We start from the raw sequence: 15,207 nt of genomic DNA on the forward strand, positions 1-15,207 counted from the left end.
ATCGCGAGTCGATGGCGACGTGGCTATCAAACGCTGCGCCATGGAGCCTCGCCGACCAACTGCATCCTCGCAATATTTTCAAACTATGGTTTGTTTGTGTCATCGAATTTATTTTTGAATTTATTTTATAAAATGATTTTTTCAATTTCTGACTGAATCGCACAGTATCGTAATTGTTGCACACGAGTGAAAATAAATACGGAAATGTTAACATGGACTATTATGTTAGAATGGAATCGTTTGTCGCAGAATTGTACTTGCTTGAAAGGGGCGATTCCTCAGGTGATTTAAAGCAACTTTTTCCTTTGTAAAAATCTTCCCCGTAGCTTTGTTTTCGAGTTATTAACGAAAAACACGGACCAATCAGAGCGCGGCTACAGCTGAGCGTAGGCAACTGGCCGTTCGCATTGGCCGAGCCGGAGTCCGTTAGCTTGCTATAGCCGCGCTCTGATTGGTCCGTGTTTTTCGTTAATAACTCCTTAACGAAGCCCCGGAGAAGATTTTCGCAAAGGAAAAAATTACTTGAAATGACCTCAGGAATCACCCCTTTCAAAAAGATACATTTTTGGAACACCTTGTGTATGTCCTTACCAAATCGGATGCTTGAAGTAACTGAAAGTAAAGGCAAATATTGAGGAATAAAAATTTTCTAGGTTAATTTTCAGAAAGGGAGTAATTCCAATTTTGTTTTGTATGGAATAGTTGATATCTTACACGAGCACACTTCTGATCCAAAAAACAGTATATTGTAATACATGCAATTCATTAAAAGTTCATTTTTAAATATGTAATGAACTTTTAATGTGGAATATGTAATATAAGACATTTTCAAATATTAACGCAATATTACCTGCAGAACTCCAGATGATTGGAGAATATCTAATAAATAAAATTTCTTACCCGATATTATCGCCTGCTCCCATCAAACCTGTACCAATGAAAGGACACAACAGCTTATCAATAACAATTACCGTTTATTATTACATGCTATTAGAATCGAGCAATGTACAATTCGACGATACGTACAAAATTGTTTCGCGTGTCGCTGCACAGGATGATAACGACACGGACATAGGACGGTTCCTGTCGCACTCTCATTAAACATCATTCATCGTAACACAACATTCGCAATAACATTGTCACTAACATCGGTACATTTTCTACGATCCCTACCACATCGACAACGCACCGAGACCCAACCGAAAATGTGTTTTCAACACGAGAAATCGACGAACACAGTTTTCTCTCCTTAACGTCGCGAAATTACAGCGCGACGCTATCGAGAAGCCTCTGTTTCCCACTGACTGACGACTCATTGTCAACGAGGTCACAGACGCGTACTATCGAGCACCTAAGTGGAGAGTCTCCACTGGAGATAGGAACGCGACGCTATGGGGGGAAAGCTGCAGACGTTCCGCAGAAGAACGTGCAGCGAATCGCAGGTACTCGGATCGTTTCATTCACGCATCAATATTCGCCTAAATGTTCAAATGACGAAAAAACATCACGTATCTCAGTAGTGTCATGGTTTCGTCGCGTTGTCAACGCGATTTTTTCGATTCGTCCTCGCAATTTTGAGATGTTCCTCCTGGTAGTGCAGTAAATTTCATCAGTTTGTGTCTTTGATTGATTCATGTTTTCGAATATCTAAAAATATAATAATAAGGATCATGGTACTTACTTCTGTGCTTGCCTAATTTTATTCGTCAGATGAAACGAAATTGACAAAATACGCAAGATTTTACTCAATTTCTCAAGTTTGAGAAGTGCATGTATGCACTTTTGTGACAAACTGAACCACGCTGCACCCAGCGTGCATAAATAGATGGCTATACACAATACGCTGATGATAATAATAATAATAATAATAATAATAATAATAATAAAAAAAGAAGAACACGGTTTTTGATTTAACAAAGAGTATAAATAAGACTAGATTCCGTTAGGCATTATTAAATAAATCGCGCGTCACTTACCCGAATAAAAAAATAACGATAACTACTAACGTCGCTCGTATTCTCTCTATCTCTCTCTCTCTCTCTCTCTCTCTCTCTCTCTCTCTCTCTCTCTCTCTCTCTCTCTCTCTCTCTCTCTCCCCCCCCCCCTCCTTTTCTCTTTTACGTTTTCGCCATCTTTCTCGCTCTCTTTCTCTTGTTCATTCTAACCTCTGGTTTAGAGTCTTAATCTCTCTCGCGCGTTCTCGTGTCTCGAGCCTCGCGAAATGCATTGCAAAATCGGCCGAAGAAACTTTTCGCCGATAGAAACCTGAAGCTTATCGCCTCGCGCCGCTTAAACGCGGACTATCGCCGCTTGTCCGCTTCTAATCGGTGAGCACGGAACCACTCTTTGGTTAACACGTTCTTTCAGCACTATGTACATTCCACTCTACCATCTTTGGCACGGAGCTAAGATCGAATTTACACTATTATTAAAACAAGCCGGCGCGGTTGCGCGCAATCGCCACCTGTTTCCCTTCATTTCTCTCTCACTCTCTCTCATTCTTTCTTTCTCTCTCGCTGTCATTCCCTATCTTCCTCTCTTTCGAGCGCTTTTTGCTTGCTCTTTCTCTTCAGAGGTCTTTCGCTTTTAACACATCATCTACCGATGATCATTTCATACTTTTTGAGAGTCTGTAGCCTAAGAATTTTTAATAGATCCGTCAACAGCGATGGCAATGTCAATTTGCGAATCAACAAGTCAGCTCCGGTAACCTAACCTAACAATTTCGTTTGGTATTACTGTGTGCAATAAAGGTTTCTAAACTTCCTTTTGGTACATACAAATTAGTAAAAATCCTATTGATAGAGTTTCGGTAGATAAAGTGTTGAAATAAAGTTTTGGGATCTTGCGATTTTAAAATTTTTGAAAAGGCACTGACGATCAAGATTGGAGGATGAAGCCAATCTTACCTTTGCGAACGGAAGTCGGATGGCAGTCTGCGCTCATTTTATAGAATAAAGTCTGTACTTTCGTCTCCTTAAACCATACATAACCTAACATTCTTATATTCAACACGATCGATCTATCATTTTTCCAGAATCCTTAAAGAGGCACTCACCAAACCAGTGTAGCAGCCCCTACCAAATCACCCAACAGTAGCAAACGAATGAAAACCCCATCAAACCCCAAATACTGAACAGCCTTCCAAAGTACTCCTAACCTCACTTGAATCCTCCAACGCGAAAGAACCTCATTCCGTCAAACGTGCCAGCTTTCACCTCTCTCATTCTCCACAGTCCTCCCATCCCCATGCTTTCAACACGCACCCAACATCCAGCGAACTAAAATCCCCCAATTTGACAACAACCCCAGTCTCACGTTAATGGCAGTGTGCGATGGTCCTCCACAAACCCGGTCGCCACGTCAACCATGTTCGAATGCGCCAGAGGCGACGTCAGCACATTAGAATCCCCCTCCGGCTCGCCGTCAGCCATTTCGCTGTCCGGCACTCCTGTCAAGTCCCTCACATTACCCGGCAGATAGTCTTTCCAACTCCTGAACAGATACCTAGTGAACTTCCTTAGCTGCCTGAACTTACAGTATGTGGCACCCTCCGCGGATTCTAGTTGCTGCGTCTGTATCAGAAATCCCTTCTCCTTGAACGTTTGCTCGAGCTTCTCCCTCTGCAGGGACTTCCTGGTCTTCCTTTTTCTCCGCCCCTCCTCCTGGGCGGTCCTCTGACAGGGGGCGGGCTGTATCCTTTCCCCCGCGGCGTTGAGGAACGCCCCTGTCGAGGAACCGGACTGACCAGCGGACTGCTGCAGTGCCTCCCGTGGAAAAAACTCGTAACCCCTCATACTTTTGTCCCCGGTTCCACTGTAGTACCTGAAGTTGCCTCCGGAATCGACGGAAAGACTCTTCTTCTCCTGGAGACTGGGTTTAGCACCGCCCGTGAATTTGAACTTGCAGATGCTTACTTCTGTGGCAGGATTATTGTTATTCTCCGTGGGCATGGGCGGGATAAAAATCGCTGATCGTTTCCGCTTCGTTGGCTGACCCTGGCTCTGGACCACCACGTTCCTCTTCGGCCTCGGGGACACTGGAGGCGGGGCTTGAACGGTCTGGGGCGTGGTCTGAACGGGAGGTGTTGCTAGAGGCGTGGTCAAAGGCGTGGTGAGGGGCGGGCTCTTGTTCTCCATCATCGAGTATAACGATTTCGGGATGATCTTCTGCTCCTTTCCAGTTTGTTCCGCCATTCTAGGGTAGCACTTGTCATTCTGGGCCATTTTCTGGTAGTACAACAGCTGCGACTGTAACGCCATCGGGTGGATAAAAACTCCAGCGTTAGGCCAGTAGACAAATCCAGGATTAGTGCCCAACATAGGGTCGATTATGTTGTTATTGTGGTTCACATTGCCTCCTCCGCGACAGATGGAATCCAGTGGGCGATACCCAGGCTCCGGGTAGGAGGAGCCTATGCACTCGATCTCCTCCCCGTCGCTGGAGGTCTCGCTCTTCACTTGTCCCGACTCGTACACGTTCCCGTGTTTCCTCAGCAGCCTGATCTTCAGCTGGTTCAGGTCTCTGATGCACAGATTCAACGGCTCGTCTTGTTCTTTGTCAACTAGACCGAAACTACGACGCGACTCCTGCGTGAGTCTCTTTTCTAACAAGCTGCTGATCCTATTTTGTACGTCTGTCCGCTGGAAGGGGATTTGTGGAGACACTCTTTCGCGGCAGTCGAGCTTCTCCCTGGGGGACAGCCTTTTCTCTTCATGGCCAGGCGTGCCAGGCAAAATTGTACCATAGTTTTTGTAGATTAGATGACAAATGTCTGCTTTCTTGGGTTTTCGACCTCTTCGTGGTTTGCTGTTGTCCAGTGTGATCTCGCCCATGTATGGCAGGTCTGAGTACTTCATTGGCGGTCGACTGGACGCCTGGGACTGCGGATTATGGGCGTGGTGCGCAGCGTTCAGCGAGTGGGAAGTGGTCGACGTGATCACGGACCGCCTCGAGCCTCCTGGTTGGCTGGAGCTCGAGGTGGGGCATCGCGTGGGCGGGATCTGGGGGTAGAGCTCCTGCTGCATCGCTGCAATGCGCTGCAGCCACCCATGTACGTCCGCGATTGGACTGGGAGTTGAGGTTGAGCTTGTTGGCGCTGGACTGGGGACTGTTGGCTCTGCTACGTGCGTTGGAGATGTGTTTAAAGCTTCTTGAGCGAGGGAGGCTTCGTAGTGGTCCAGGTACTCGGGAGGGAGTGCTTGGTGGTGGAACTTCAGCTTCCAGCGAGACTTCCTTCGGCCGCGACTGAAGCAGAGAGAAGAGACACATTCGAAATTAAATGTAATTTGCGCAGACAGGGCTAATTGATTAAGTTCTGCGGTTGATGTCAGGAGTGTGGTCAAATATTAGTGATTTTAACACTAACCGTACCATGACCTGTTTCACATTTTTTATTGCATAGTTACTGAAATTACAGCGACGCTTCCAGTAAAAATTATTAAACAAATTTCTACATTCAAACACGTATAATAAAAATTACGAGAAATCTAAATAAATTCGAACTTGTAATTTTTGTAAAATATTTTTACACCATGTCAGGGATAAGTGTCTCAGTACTTTGTCTTATAAAATTACAGACCGCTTTGAGGAGCGCAATAAAAAAATATATGCTTCCATCTAAATAAACAAATTTGACCTCTGTACGTCCTCAACGCATCACCCCACGATAAAGGAACTTACGTCAATATAGTAATACGCGTATGTACCACAAAACTATTCCACCTTCGTTTGAAGTGTTTCCATTTGAATAAGCAAAAAAGAAACAGACGTGCCTAAAAATATCGGAAACGTGAAAGTAGATCTCAGCTGCATCACTATTAGCAACAATGTTTGCAGGTCGACGATAGGCGGGACTCGAATGCAGTTTTCCGTGCAACTGCATTCCGAACCACACCTCGGCCGCTTATAGTTTTACACGCCGGCACTTCGGACCGTTTGCATAGAACACGCGTCCCGCGGTCCTCTTCTAGCCACGGCTCCCCAGCGATGCTTTTAATGAAATTCAATAACGGTAATCGACTCGAGGTATTTCAATGACGTGCCTGAGAAATCATTTTTTTTTTGCCCACACGCGACGGGGACCAGTATGTCTCGGCCCTTGTCCTCCTTGCTCTAGCTTAGCGTCACGAAAGTGCTCTCTAAAGCAAGCTTTGCGACGAAAGAATCATTAACCCTCTTGTTCATAACAAGGGTTCTTCTTGTAAATAATAACTATTATTAAAAAAAAAATGAGAGGAAACGGTAATACTGTTTCTTGCAAGCAACCTAATGGAGTATGTCATCTTTCTTGTTTGCACTATTTTTTTTTAGGAATGAAGGTGACCTTCAATTTTTTAAATTGAATTCTACATATTTTCTTATATCTAGACTATTTATGACAAAACTGAGTAGGTGTAATTTAAAACGGTAAAAACATTAGAAAGAACGTATTCAGAAAGAAAATTATTTCGCTTCAGTTTGTTGCAATTCAGGTACAACATTTTCATTTTGCATAAAGATCTGCTGTCTATAGTTATATCGCTTGAAAACGTGTGTCAGGACAAATTCATTAGTGTAGGACATGATGACCTTCAAGGTCATACTACGTTAAAAATGGAAGAGACATTTTGAATGTGAAATAAATTTTTATTTTGGTGTTATCGACATGTATCGACAATAATCTCGATTTTACGTTTGAAAACATTTTACCGTGTTGCACATGCAAAGAATAAATTAATTTTCGTCGATCTATGGTCACGTAAAGTATGGGAAATCAAGTGCAAATAAGTGTCAGTCAAAAGTGGCTAATTCTAAGCAACTAATTAGACAGAAGAAATAACTTACCTCGGTTTTCCTTTGTTATTGAGATCCGAAACCGTGTGCCCCGGGTTCTCCTCCAATTCCTGCATCTGATGGTGCCCCGTATCGTGCACATGGCCGTGTTTGCCGTCAGCGGACGTCGGAGAGGAGTCTGCATCTTCTTGCGGACTGTCAAATACATAATTACAGATTTTAACAAAATATATATTATAACAAGATTTTAATCTATACAGTAAAATTAATTTTTCCATATAATCTCTTAACTATTGGACATTTCTTCGTGAAAATTTATTAATACTGCACGCTAATATAATAGACACAGCTTTATAATTTGAATTGGACTATGCTCTTTTCCTTGTTCAACAAATTATCTCGATCTCGTGATATTTTTATGCTTCCACGTTGTGTAGTATCTTTGTATTAAAAGCATTTAAAAAAAGAAAGATTAATCATTGTATATAATTGCACTTCATCCACTTGAAGCCAATTAATAGGATTTTCAGTTATGATTCAGTACCAAGAGGTAACGCAAATGTCATTTGTTATATAATAATCCCAAACGAAATGATTGAATCGCGTCACTGGAGGCGGGTTAATGGTTTGCGATTAAAATTTCTATTACTGTTTTTAAGTATCCATTACAAAATCCTTAGCCGCAGACTTTCAAAACTTGCAAAACACAGTGGTCGGTAGTTAATGCGTTAATAATTACTTTTCAGATCATTAGTTCGGGTAAACTCATCATTCTAACTTCTATAAAAAGTCTATTAATAGTCCAGCATCCGGTGGCTAAAGCGTTAACAAATTACAGCAGGTGAACATCTTGTGCAAGGAAAAAGGGTATAATGATCTTCGTGTGTACTGATCTGTCGGTGAATCTCGAAGAGATTTGAGCAAAAGTGAACACGCGGCTTTGGAAGCAGAGATGGCCCGAACAGATGGGAAGAGCGTCAATTAGCATAATCGTAGGCTCACCTCAACGCATTCGTGTCACGACTTCGTTCCTCCTCCTCCTGAGGCTCCTGCTTGACCGCCATATGGAGCAGAGGTGGCAACGGACACTTTATATGTGTCGAGTGATGCAGATGATGCTGCAACGTGCTGCTGTCTGTAGGGCTACCGTCTATACCAGATGATTGTGCACGAGACACGACTTCCTCGGTCTGCATAGTGCCCCCTGGAAAAATCATGCATGCCCGGTTACCAACTCTGGCGGTGATAACAACCATTTCATCAGCTATCTTAAAACTCTTGCACGCTAACTTATTAACCCTTATACGCCCAAGATCCTAGTATAATAACTAGAGGATCTTTATGCAAAATAAAAATTGTCAGTGTTGAGTTACGCAGATATTTATTTCTTTCTTATCACTAGGTTTACGGAGCACTAAAAGTGACTATTTTACATTACAAAAGAACAAGAATGTGCTGCACAAATTTTTAGCCATTTTTTTTTTTAATAACATCCAAAGAAATAAATTTGTTGAATAATTCCTCATGGACGTATCTTTAGAATCTTAATAATTGTAGATTAAAAATATTGGAATCCGTCATTTTGGCGGGTCTCGTAAACCTAGTGTTAAATAATTGATCTTTCGATCGCGAAGACAAAATATATCCGCAAAGAAAATTCGCACCGCAATAAATTATAAACGCATAAAAACCGCAAGCCAATAATAATCCGTGTGCATGAGATGTGCACCGACATTTATGAAAAATGTATCCACTCTACCGCGGGATATACAGGGTGTCCCAAAAATATATTTCCTTGGAAAGGAAACCCTTTGGCCCTTTCCTTTTAAAGGGCCTTTATTCCTAAGGTGATTTGAAATAACTTTTTCCTTTACGAAAATGTCGTCCGCCGCTTCGTTCGGGAGTTATTAACGAAAAACGCGGACCAATCAGAGCGCGGCTATCATTGATCGGATTCCAACTCGGCAACAGGTCGCGCTGAGCGCGGCGTTCGCATTGGCCGAGCCGGCATCCGTCTGCTGTAGCTGCGCTCCGATTGGTCAGCGTTTTTCGTTGATAACTCCTGAACGAAGCCGCGGAGGAAATTTTCGTAAAGGAAAAAGTTACTTCGTTTGACTTTAGGAATCACCCTTTTCAACGAAACACAAGATTTTTGGGACACCCTGTTTTAAAGGCCCAGAAGCTCGGGGTCGAGAAATGTAATGATGCACTATTGTCTTTTAAGCATATTCTGTAAAATAACTAAAAAATTTCTGCAAATTCTGCTCCTTTGAAATTTTGTATAACCACCACACCTGTGTCTGCTGATAGTGACAACATTGCTTTCGGAACTTAAATGTAATGTGTATTGTTGAAAGTATGTTTTCTAGAGTTCACAGTTTATTTCGCATTCGAACATTTGCCTGACCTCCATATCTAAATGGAAATTACGACATTGAAGAAAATGCGAATATCGAAAATTGCTCAAATATTTTATAGTACGTTATGGTGTCACGCGGTAGAAATCGCGTGGGCGCGTCCGAGGCTTCTTTAGCCGAATAAAAAGCGAAACGTAGCTGGCATTTGTGGGAAGACGGATCGCACCAGGAATGCTTTCCGACCTCACCTTTGCACACCTGCCGTGTAGAATTTGTGGTAATGCTCTTTTCAGCCCGTCGAAACATCGATGCTCGACGTATAAATAGTCCGCGTTCTTCGCGCGTAATAATAAACGCGGGAATCTGAGGACCAAGAGCTTCACTGCGAAAACACTCGTAAATGTGTGATGCAGAATAGATATCGATAGTCCCACCGTGCTAAAGAGTCAGTGACCATTTGTTTACGTGCAAGCATTAATTGGTCTCGTACTCGAATTACAGGATTTCTGTTCAACACTCACTGCCAAACCTCGCATATTCCATAAAAACAACGAAATTTATTTAACGAAATAAAAATTGAACAGTTATGATATTAAAATTTGCATCTTGAAAATTCCCAAACGACACAACGAATACAGCAGCAGAAAAATTGATTTTTCAATCAGAACAAATAATTCCGTCACCCATATATGGCAGTCAATGTATTAGTCAATAAATCATGTTTGTAATCACTGTTGCATATCGTGCCTGTTACGTATCATCTTAAAGCTTATTTGTCGCTCGATAAATTCGTACGAAAATCAGTCTAGCCACGAGTGTGAAATCCGATCGACTAAGGCCAAGTATGGGCCAGGAATTGCGGGTGTTGGGTGTGCTCTGCGTTTCTATTTTCGAACGGGAATATTTTTATCCGACAGTGCTGTAAAGTCAGTATGTACAATACGCTTCATCTCCATCGCGCCTCTTCCCTAATCTCTTTTTCTATTTCTCGTTTCCGTTCGTCCACACGTCCGTCTCGGACGGAACGCGACAAAATAGAAAAGTTTCCTATCGAGCATAAAATGTGACTGGTATATACACAGGTTGTTTTATCAAAATTACGGCACTGAATTCGATCAGATTTCTTGCAATTTTTATAACTGCATGTAGATTGAGTGCAACTACATTTTGTTTATTAATACTGAAATATTGTCGCGAAGACTCATATTTAATGTTGCCACTTTACTGAAAATAATGTATGTACCCTACGTTGATCTTGTTGGAGAAACAATCTTCTCGGGCCATACCAGACAAAACTGCTAACAATTTATCATTATTATCCTTTGTTAAATTTATCCTCCTTTGACGTACGCGTACAGGATGTTAGGGGTTCGTGTGGTGTTGACGGCCTTTGAACATGCAGTTTCTCTGCTGAACTATTTGTGGAGCCCTTAGTACTCCACCGTTACAAATTACGCGTCGATAAGCTTCACAGAGAGGTGAAGGTTACATTATTTCATGATTTCATATCACTTTATTTTTTCTTTATCGACACTAAACCGCACCGAACACTAAAACCGACTACGGACCCAATTACTGCCTATAACAATTATACTTATTTTTGAAGCACAACGAATAATCAATATTCATTTATTCTTTTTCAATATTCATTACGCTTAAAAAATAAGTATAATTAATGTAGACTCAAAATTGGGTAATTGGTACCCCCACTGGGGTACCCCCCATTGGGGGTAGTTGGTACCCCCACAGTAATTGGGTCCCTAGTCGGTTTTAGGGTAAATACTTCTTTTATGCGTTTATGACAAAAGTGAGTGGTTACAATTTAAAACAGAGAAACAATTTTGATAAATTTATATTTAGCTCTTGTAATTGTCGCACAGACTTTATATTTTGCATGAAGATCCAGGGTCTAATTACCCTAGTTCCGAGTGTCGCGATTTCTCGTGAAAAATTCGCGATTCGGAGTATCGTGAATCGGTGGGGGGAGGGAAAACGCGGTGGGAAAACTCGGCTAGCCTTTCGCGACAGCCGGACGCCAAAAACGGGAGCAATATAGCTTGCCGGGGAGTGTCCGTGTGACGGTATTAATAACGGCGTGTGCGGGAGGTGGCCCGATTCATTGAAGACCAGTTATAGAATGATGCAGGCGGCCGCGTAACTACAATTTATTTTTTGGCTATTTTTAGCAGTTGGCGTAGCGCCACTATTTTCGGTTCTCTCAAATTTCTCACTCCATATTTGGGATTATGGATGACGGGCCCGCGGGCGCGGTGTATCTTTACGACCCCGCCAGTTCGAGACACTCTCGTTATACGCTCGCGTATCCCCTCCACGAACAGCTGTTCGAACCCTCGAACCTAACGCTCCAAACAATAATACGCTATCCAGCTTCTCTTTCTCTTCTTTGTCGAGGGATCGGCCCACCCTAAACGCCCCTGAACACCCGTTGTTTTTTTTTTTCTTGTTTCAGACAGTTGGGGTAATCCGACGTACAGTCAGTCTCGTAATTGATGTCACGCACTTTAAATGTCAGAATAAGTTTTTTCGAAGTGGTATTGCAAACTTTTGGAATAATTACGTACAAAATAGTAGAAATTGTTGTGTATATTTTTTTTATTTAGGCTTGTAACGAAAATGTAAAAAATTGTAATATAGGAAATTAAATGGGAATTGATTAATTGGTTTACGAGTCATAAACGGTCGAGGATGGTGAAAATTAGTTTTTCACGAATTTCAGGCTACCCTTGCCGTTTTCTTCTAGTATTTATATTTTATATTTATATTTCCTATTATTTTCTATTTTCTTTTTAATCGTTTAAAAATCAATTGACATTTACTGAAATACATTTCATAATGCATCAAATACATACCCCAAACCAAATGCAAAATACATTTTTTATAAAAAGTTGTACGAACAACTTTTACTATTGAACAAACTTTTACTATTTCTTTCCTAATTCAGACTAAACTATTCGAAAATTTGCATTGCATATCATCTAGTAAATTCATCTAGCTTGCCAGAAAAACTGAAGTTGTTTGGTCCATTTCTGAAAAAGTTATTCTGATTTGAAATCGATTATGAGACTGACTGTACAATGTCGATAGTGCTCGAAAATTTGTCATAGTTTTTCAACCGATTTACTGACTTCCTTTTGAAATATTATCGCTATATCTATCAGCGATTATTTTATAACTTTTTTATCGTCCATGGTTCTCAGGATTTTTTAATTAACTTTTCAACTGCAATAACAATTTCATACGTGAACCAATTAGTTACGTCAATGAACGTAGTCAAATAATTTCATTTGGGGTTTAGTATGCAAAAGAATATTTTTCAGTTTCTTTTTGGTACAGCACGATTCTCGAAAATCCTATTAATAGGTTTCCGGTTGGGAAAGTGTTAACATAACAAATTCAAGCTTTAAAAATTGCTTCGTCGAAACGAGATTTTAAAAACTGGTAGCATAAATATCAACTATAGTTCTTGTCCGATGAACTTTTGACGTCATCTCCTTCTTTGCATAATCTAGCGCCACAAATAATTTTTGTGAAATATTTTTTTGGATTTTTCTTTTTTTTTTGTTTGGTTTTGTAAACTAAAAATGTTTAATTCCATGTTGATTCCATAGTTCAGTTGTTATACTTTATTCACCGAGCACAAAAAGCTCCCAATTTTTATGGCTATGTAAAAATAACAAGACTATGCTTCCAAGTCAATAAATTGATGCAATAAGTTTCCGTAAAAGTATTTTTATAATTTAATAATTGTGAAATACAAAATCTCAAATTGGCTCTTCGGAAATTTATATTAATAGTTTTTTTCGGACAATCAAACGTTAACAAATCTTCCAATAACCATGAAAATTTCAATTGCAAACCAATAAATCCTAGTAACATAAATTAGTTATTTCTTTTCGGGTAGTTGTTTAAAAGAGTACTTTTTAACTTTTTTTTTTGAAGTAATAAAATTATGGAAAATCATATTAACACTTTGTTGATCTGTGAATAAAGTTGCTGTCACTGTTGATCAATTGATGTTAACTAATTAGCATCTGTGCCATTAAGAACGACAGAAAAATACAATAAAACATGTTTAAAAAAAATGGTTAAAAATCGATAACTATATAGCATTGAACTGTATTATAACAAAAACAACACCGTCCATTTATTAATTTTACTTCGCAAGAAAATTTTGTTTTGCATTATCGATATTTAACCATTAGAGCACATGTAAACATTACACGCCTCAAGATTGCTCTATAAATAAAGTTGCTGTCACTACTGAACAATTTGTTGAGAAATCTCCGATCATTCGCCTTCCGATTTTTTAAAGAATTGTCCCGTTGTGGACGAGGCTTTTTTAAGGTATTAAAAACAATTTTCTTACAAAACTAGATCATACGTCAAAGCGTTATTTACTGGGATAAAAATACAAATCTATACTGCTCTTGTGTTATTGAAATACTTGGATTATTTGTTACTAAGTTTAGAAACTGGAAACATGAGCTTTACGTCGCCTACATGTATGTCAGCATTTGTCTTCGAAGGTTCTCTCTGTTCGAGCGTTAATTTCTCAGCTTTCAGTGATCAATTTGTATTAACACTAGATCTACGGAGGTCCAAAATTGAATATTTACACTACTTTGTAAAACTAACACAAAATATTTTCATTCAAATTTTTCACGCTCAATATTATGATATATGTCCGAATAAATTTTATTAAATTAATTTAACTCCCTATAAATACATCTTTACAATCTCAATAATCCTAAATCAAAAAACCCCATTATTTTGACGGGTTCTCTAACTTTATCGCAAATGTCTATCTCCTTCAAAGTAACAGACAAATTAGAAGAAGTTATGCAAAGGAAGCACCCTGAAAAATATGCTCACAAGAATCGACAAGAAGCTTCTAACTGGTTCAAGCACCGCGAATTCTAGGGTGGTCAAACAGCACCATGATCCAAGTAGTGTTAGCATAACGATTTAAGGATCCCGGATACTTGATCCCCAAAACCCAGGAATGTTTACTTTTATATAACAAAGCGGTGTGCTGCTCGAGAATAAAGCTCTAGGTGTCGGGGCGGGCCAGTGTACACAATTGCAGGCAACAAGTGGACGATTTGAAGCGCGGGGCGCGGGCGGTAGTGTGTACGGTCTCAATTGGCAGGGGCGCAAGTAGGTTAAAAACGGTAAGTCGGCTGCAACGCTCAGGAATATGTCAAGGCGATGCAGGGCAGAGGTTCCCTAGGAGATCTTCTTACTGAAAATCCGCTTTCCTAGCTTTGGAGTACCAAGCCAGCATTATTTAGGATGTTAACACGAGGCATGGTAACTTCAACACCGAATTAGCAGTGACTCAAAATTTGAAATTTCGACTGGGAGTCTGGGCTGGGCCGAACGCTCGAGAATACGTCAAGACGATCCCAAGGTGGAGACTCTGCAGGAATTCTTAGGACAACCAGCAAAATCCACCTTTTCTGCCTCAAACTTCATTAGGGTACCCATTGGTACCCTAGTTCTAGTAGCGGTGACTCAACAGTTGAAATTTTCTAGTTGGCAGTCTGTGTTTATGGAACTGCTGGAAACTAGCACGATCCACCTCTCTGGCTATGAAGCTCAATTGTAGGTGCTAAAAGGTTGCTAAAGATCCAGTCGCCTAACTTTGGAGAAGTCTTCCCTAGAATGCTAATGGCAGTGCTTAGGAATATACCAAACTACCTTGGTCCAGGGTGGTAAGTTAGCTGACCAGGTCTCGTAGCAGTGACCCTACATTGAGACTGGACGTCCTAAGGCTGAATGCTAAAAAGTATCAAGAGGATAGTCTAGCAAGCTTCAATTTGGGTGCTAAGGCTTCACGTCGAAATTTTGAGGACAGAGTGCTCCGGACTGGGTCAAGACTTTGTCTCAACTTTGGAGAAGCTGTACCTCGAGTGCTGACACTGGTAGCATTGACTCTGAATATTCAAAGTTTGGAGTCAGAAGACAGAGAGGGCTAAGAGGCATCAAGATGACCCCCGTAGCAAAGACCCACTTCCCGTTGGGGAAACTTGATCTTTGGATCGAAATCAGCACC

General features: G+C 40.8%; 1 protein-coding gene across 2 annotated transcripts in view; it reads right to left on the reverse strand.

Annotated features, from left to right (window-relative positions):
* Window positions 1-954: 954 nt before the first annotated feature.
* Window positions 955-15,207, reverse strand: part of LOC143358510 (uncharacterized) — a 53,627-nt gene continuing 39,374 nt past the window's right edge. For both annotated transcript variants that reach the window (XM_076795676.1, XM_076795675.1), the window contains exons 2-4: window positions 7,777-7,978; window positions 6,826-6,969; window positions 955-5,247 (exon numbers count right to left, since the gene is read on the reverse strand). In XM_076795676.1, the coding sequence (XP_076651791.1) occupies window positions 3,315-5,247; window positions 6,826-6,969; window positions 7,777-7,970 (2,271 nt within the window). In that variant the 5' untranslated portion in view covers window positions 7,971-7,978 and the 3' untranslated portion in view covers window positions 955-3,314. The remainder of the gene's footprint in view (window positions 5,248-6,825; window positions 6,970-7,776; window positions 7,979-15,207) is intronic.

This window comes from Halictus rubicundus, chromosome 11 (genome assembly GCF_050948215.1).
Source record: "Halictus rubicundus isolate RS-2024b chromosome 11, iyHalRubi1_principal, whole genome shotgun sequence".
Classification (NCBI taxonomy): Eukaryota; Metazoa; Arthropoda; class Insecta; order Hymenoptera; family Halictidae; genus Halictus; species Halictus rubicundus.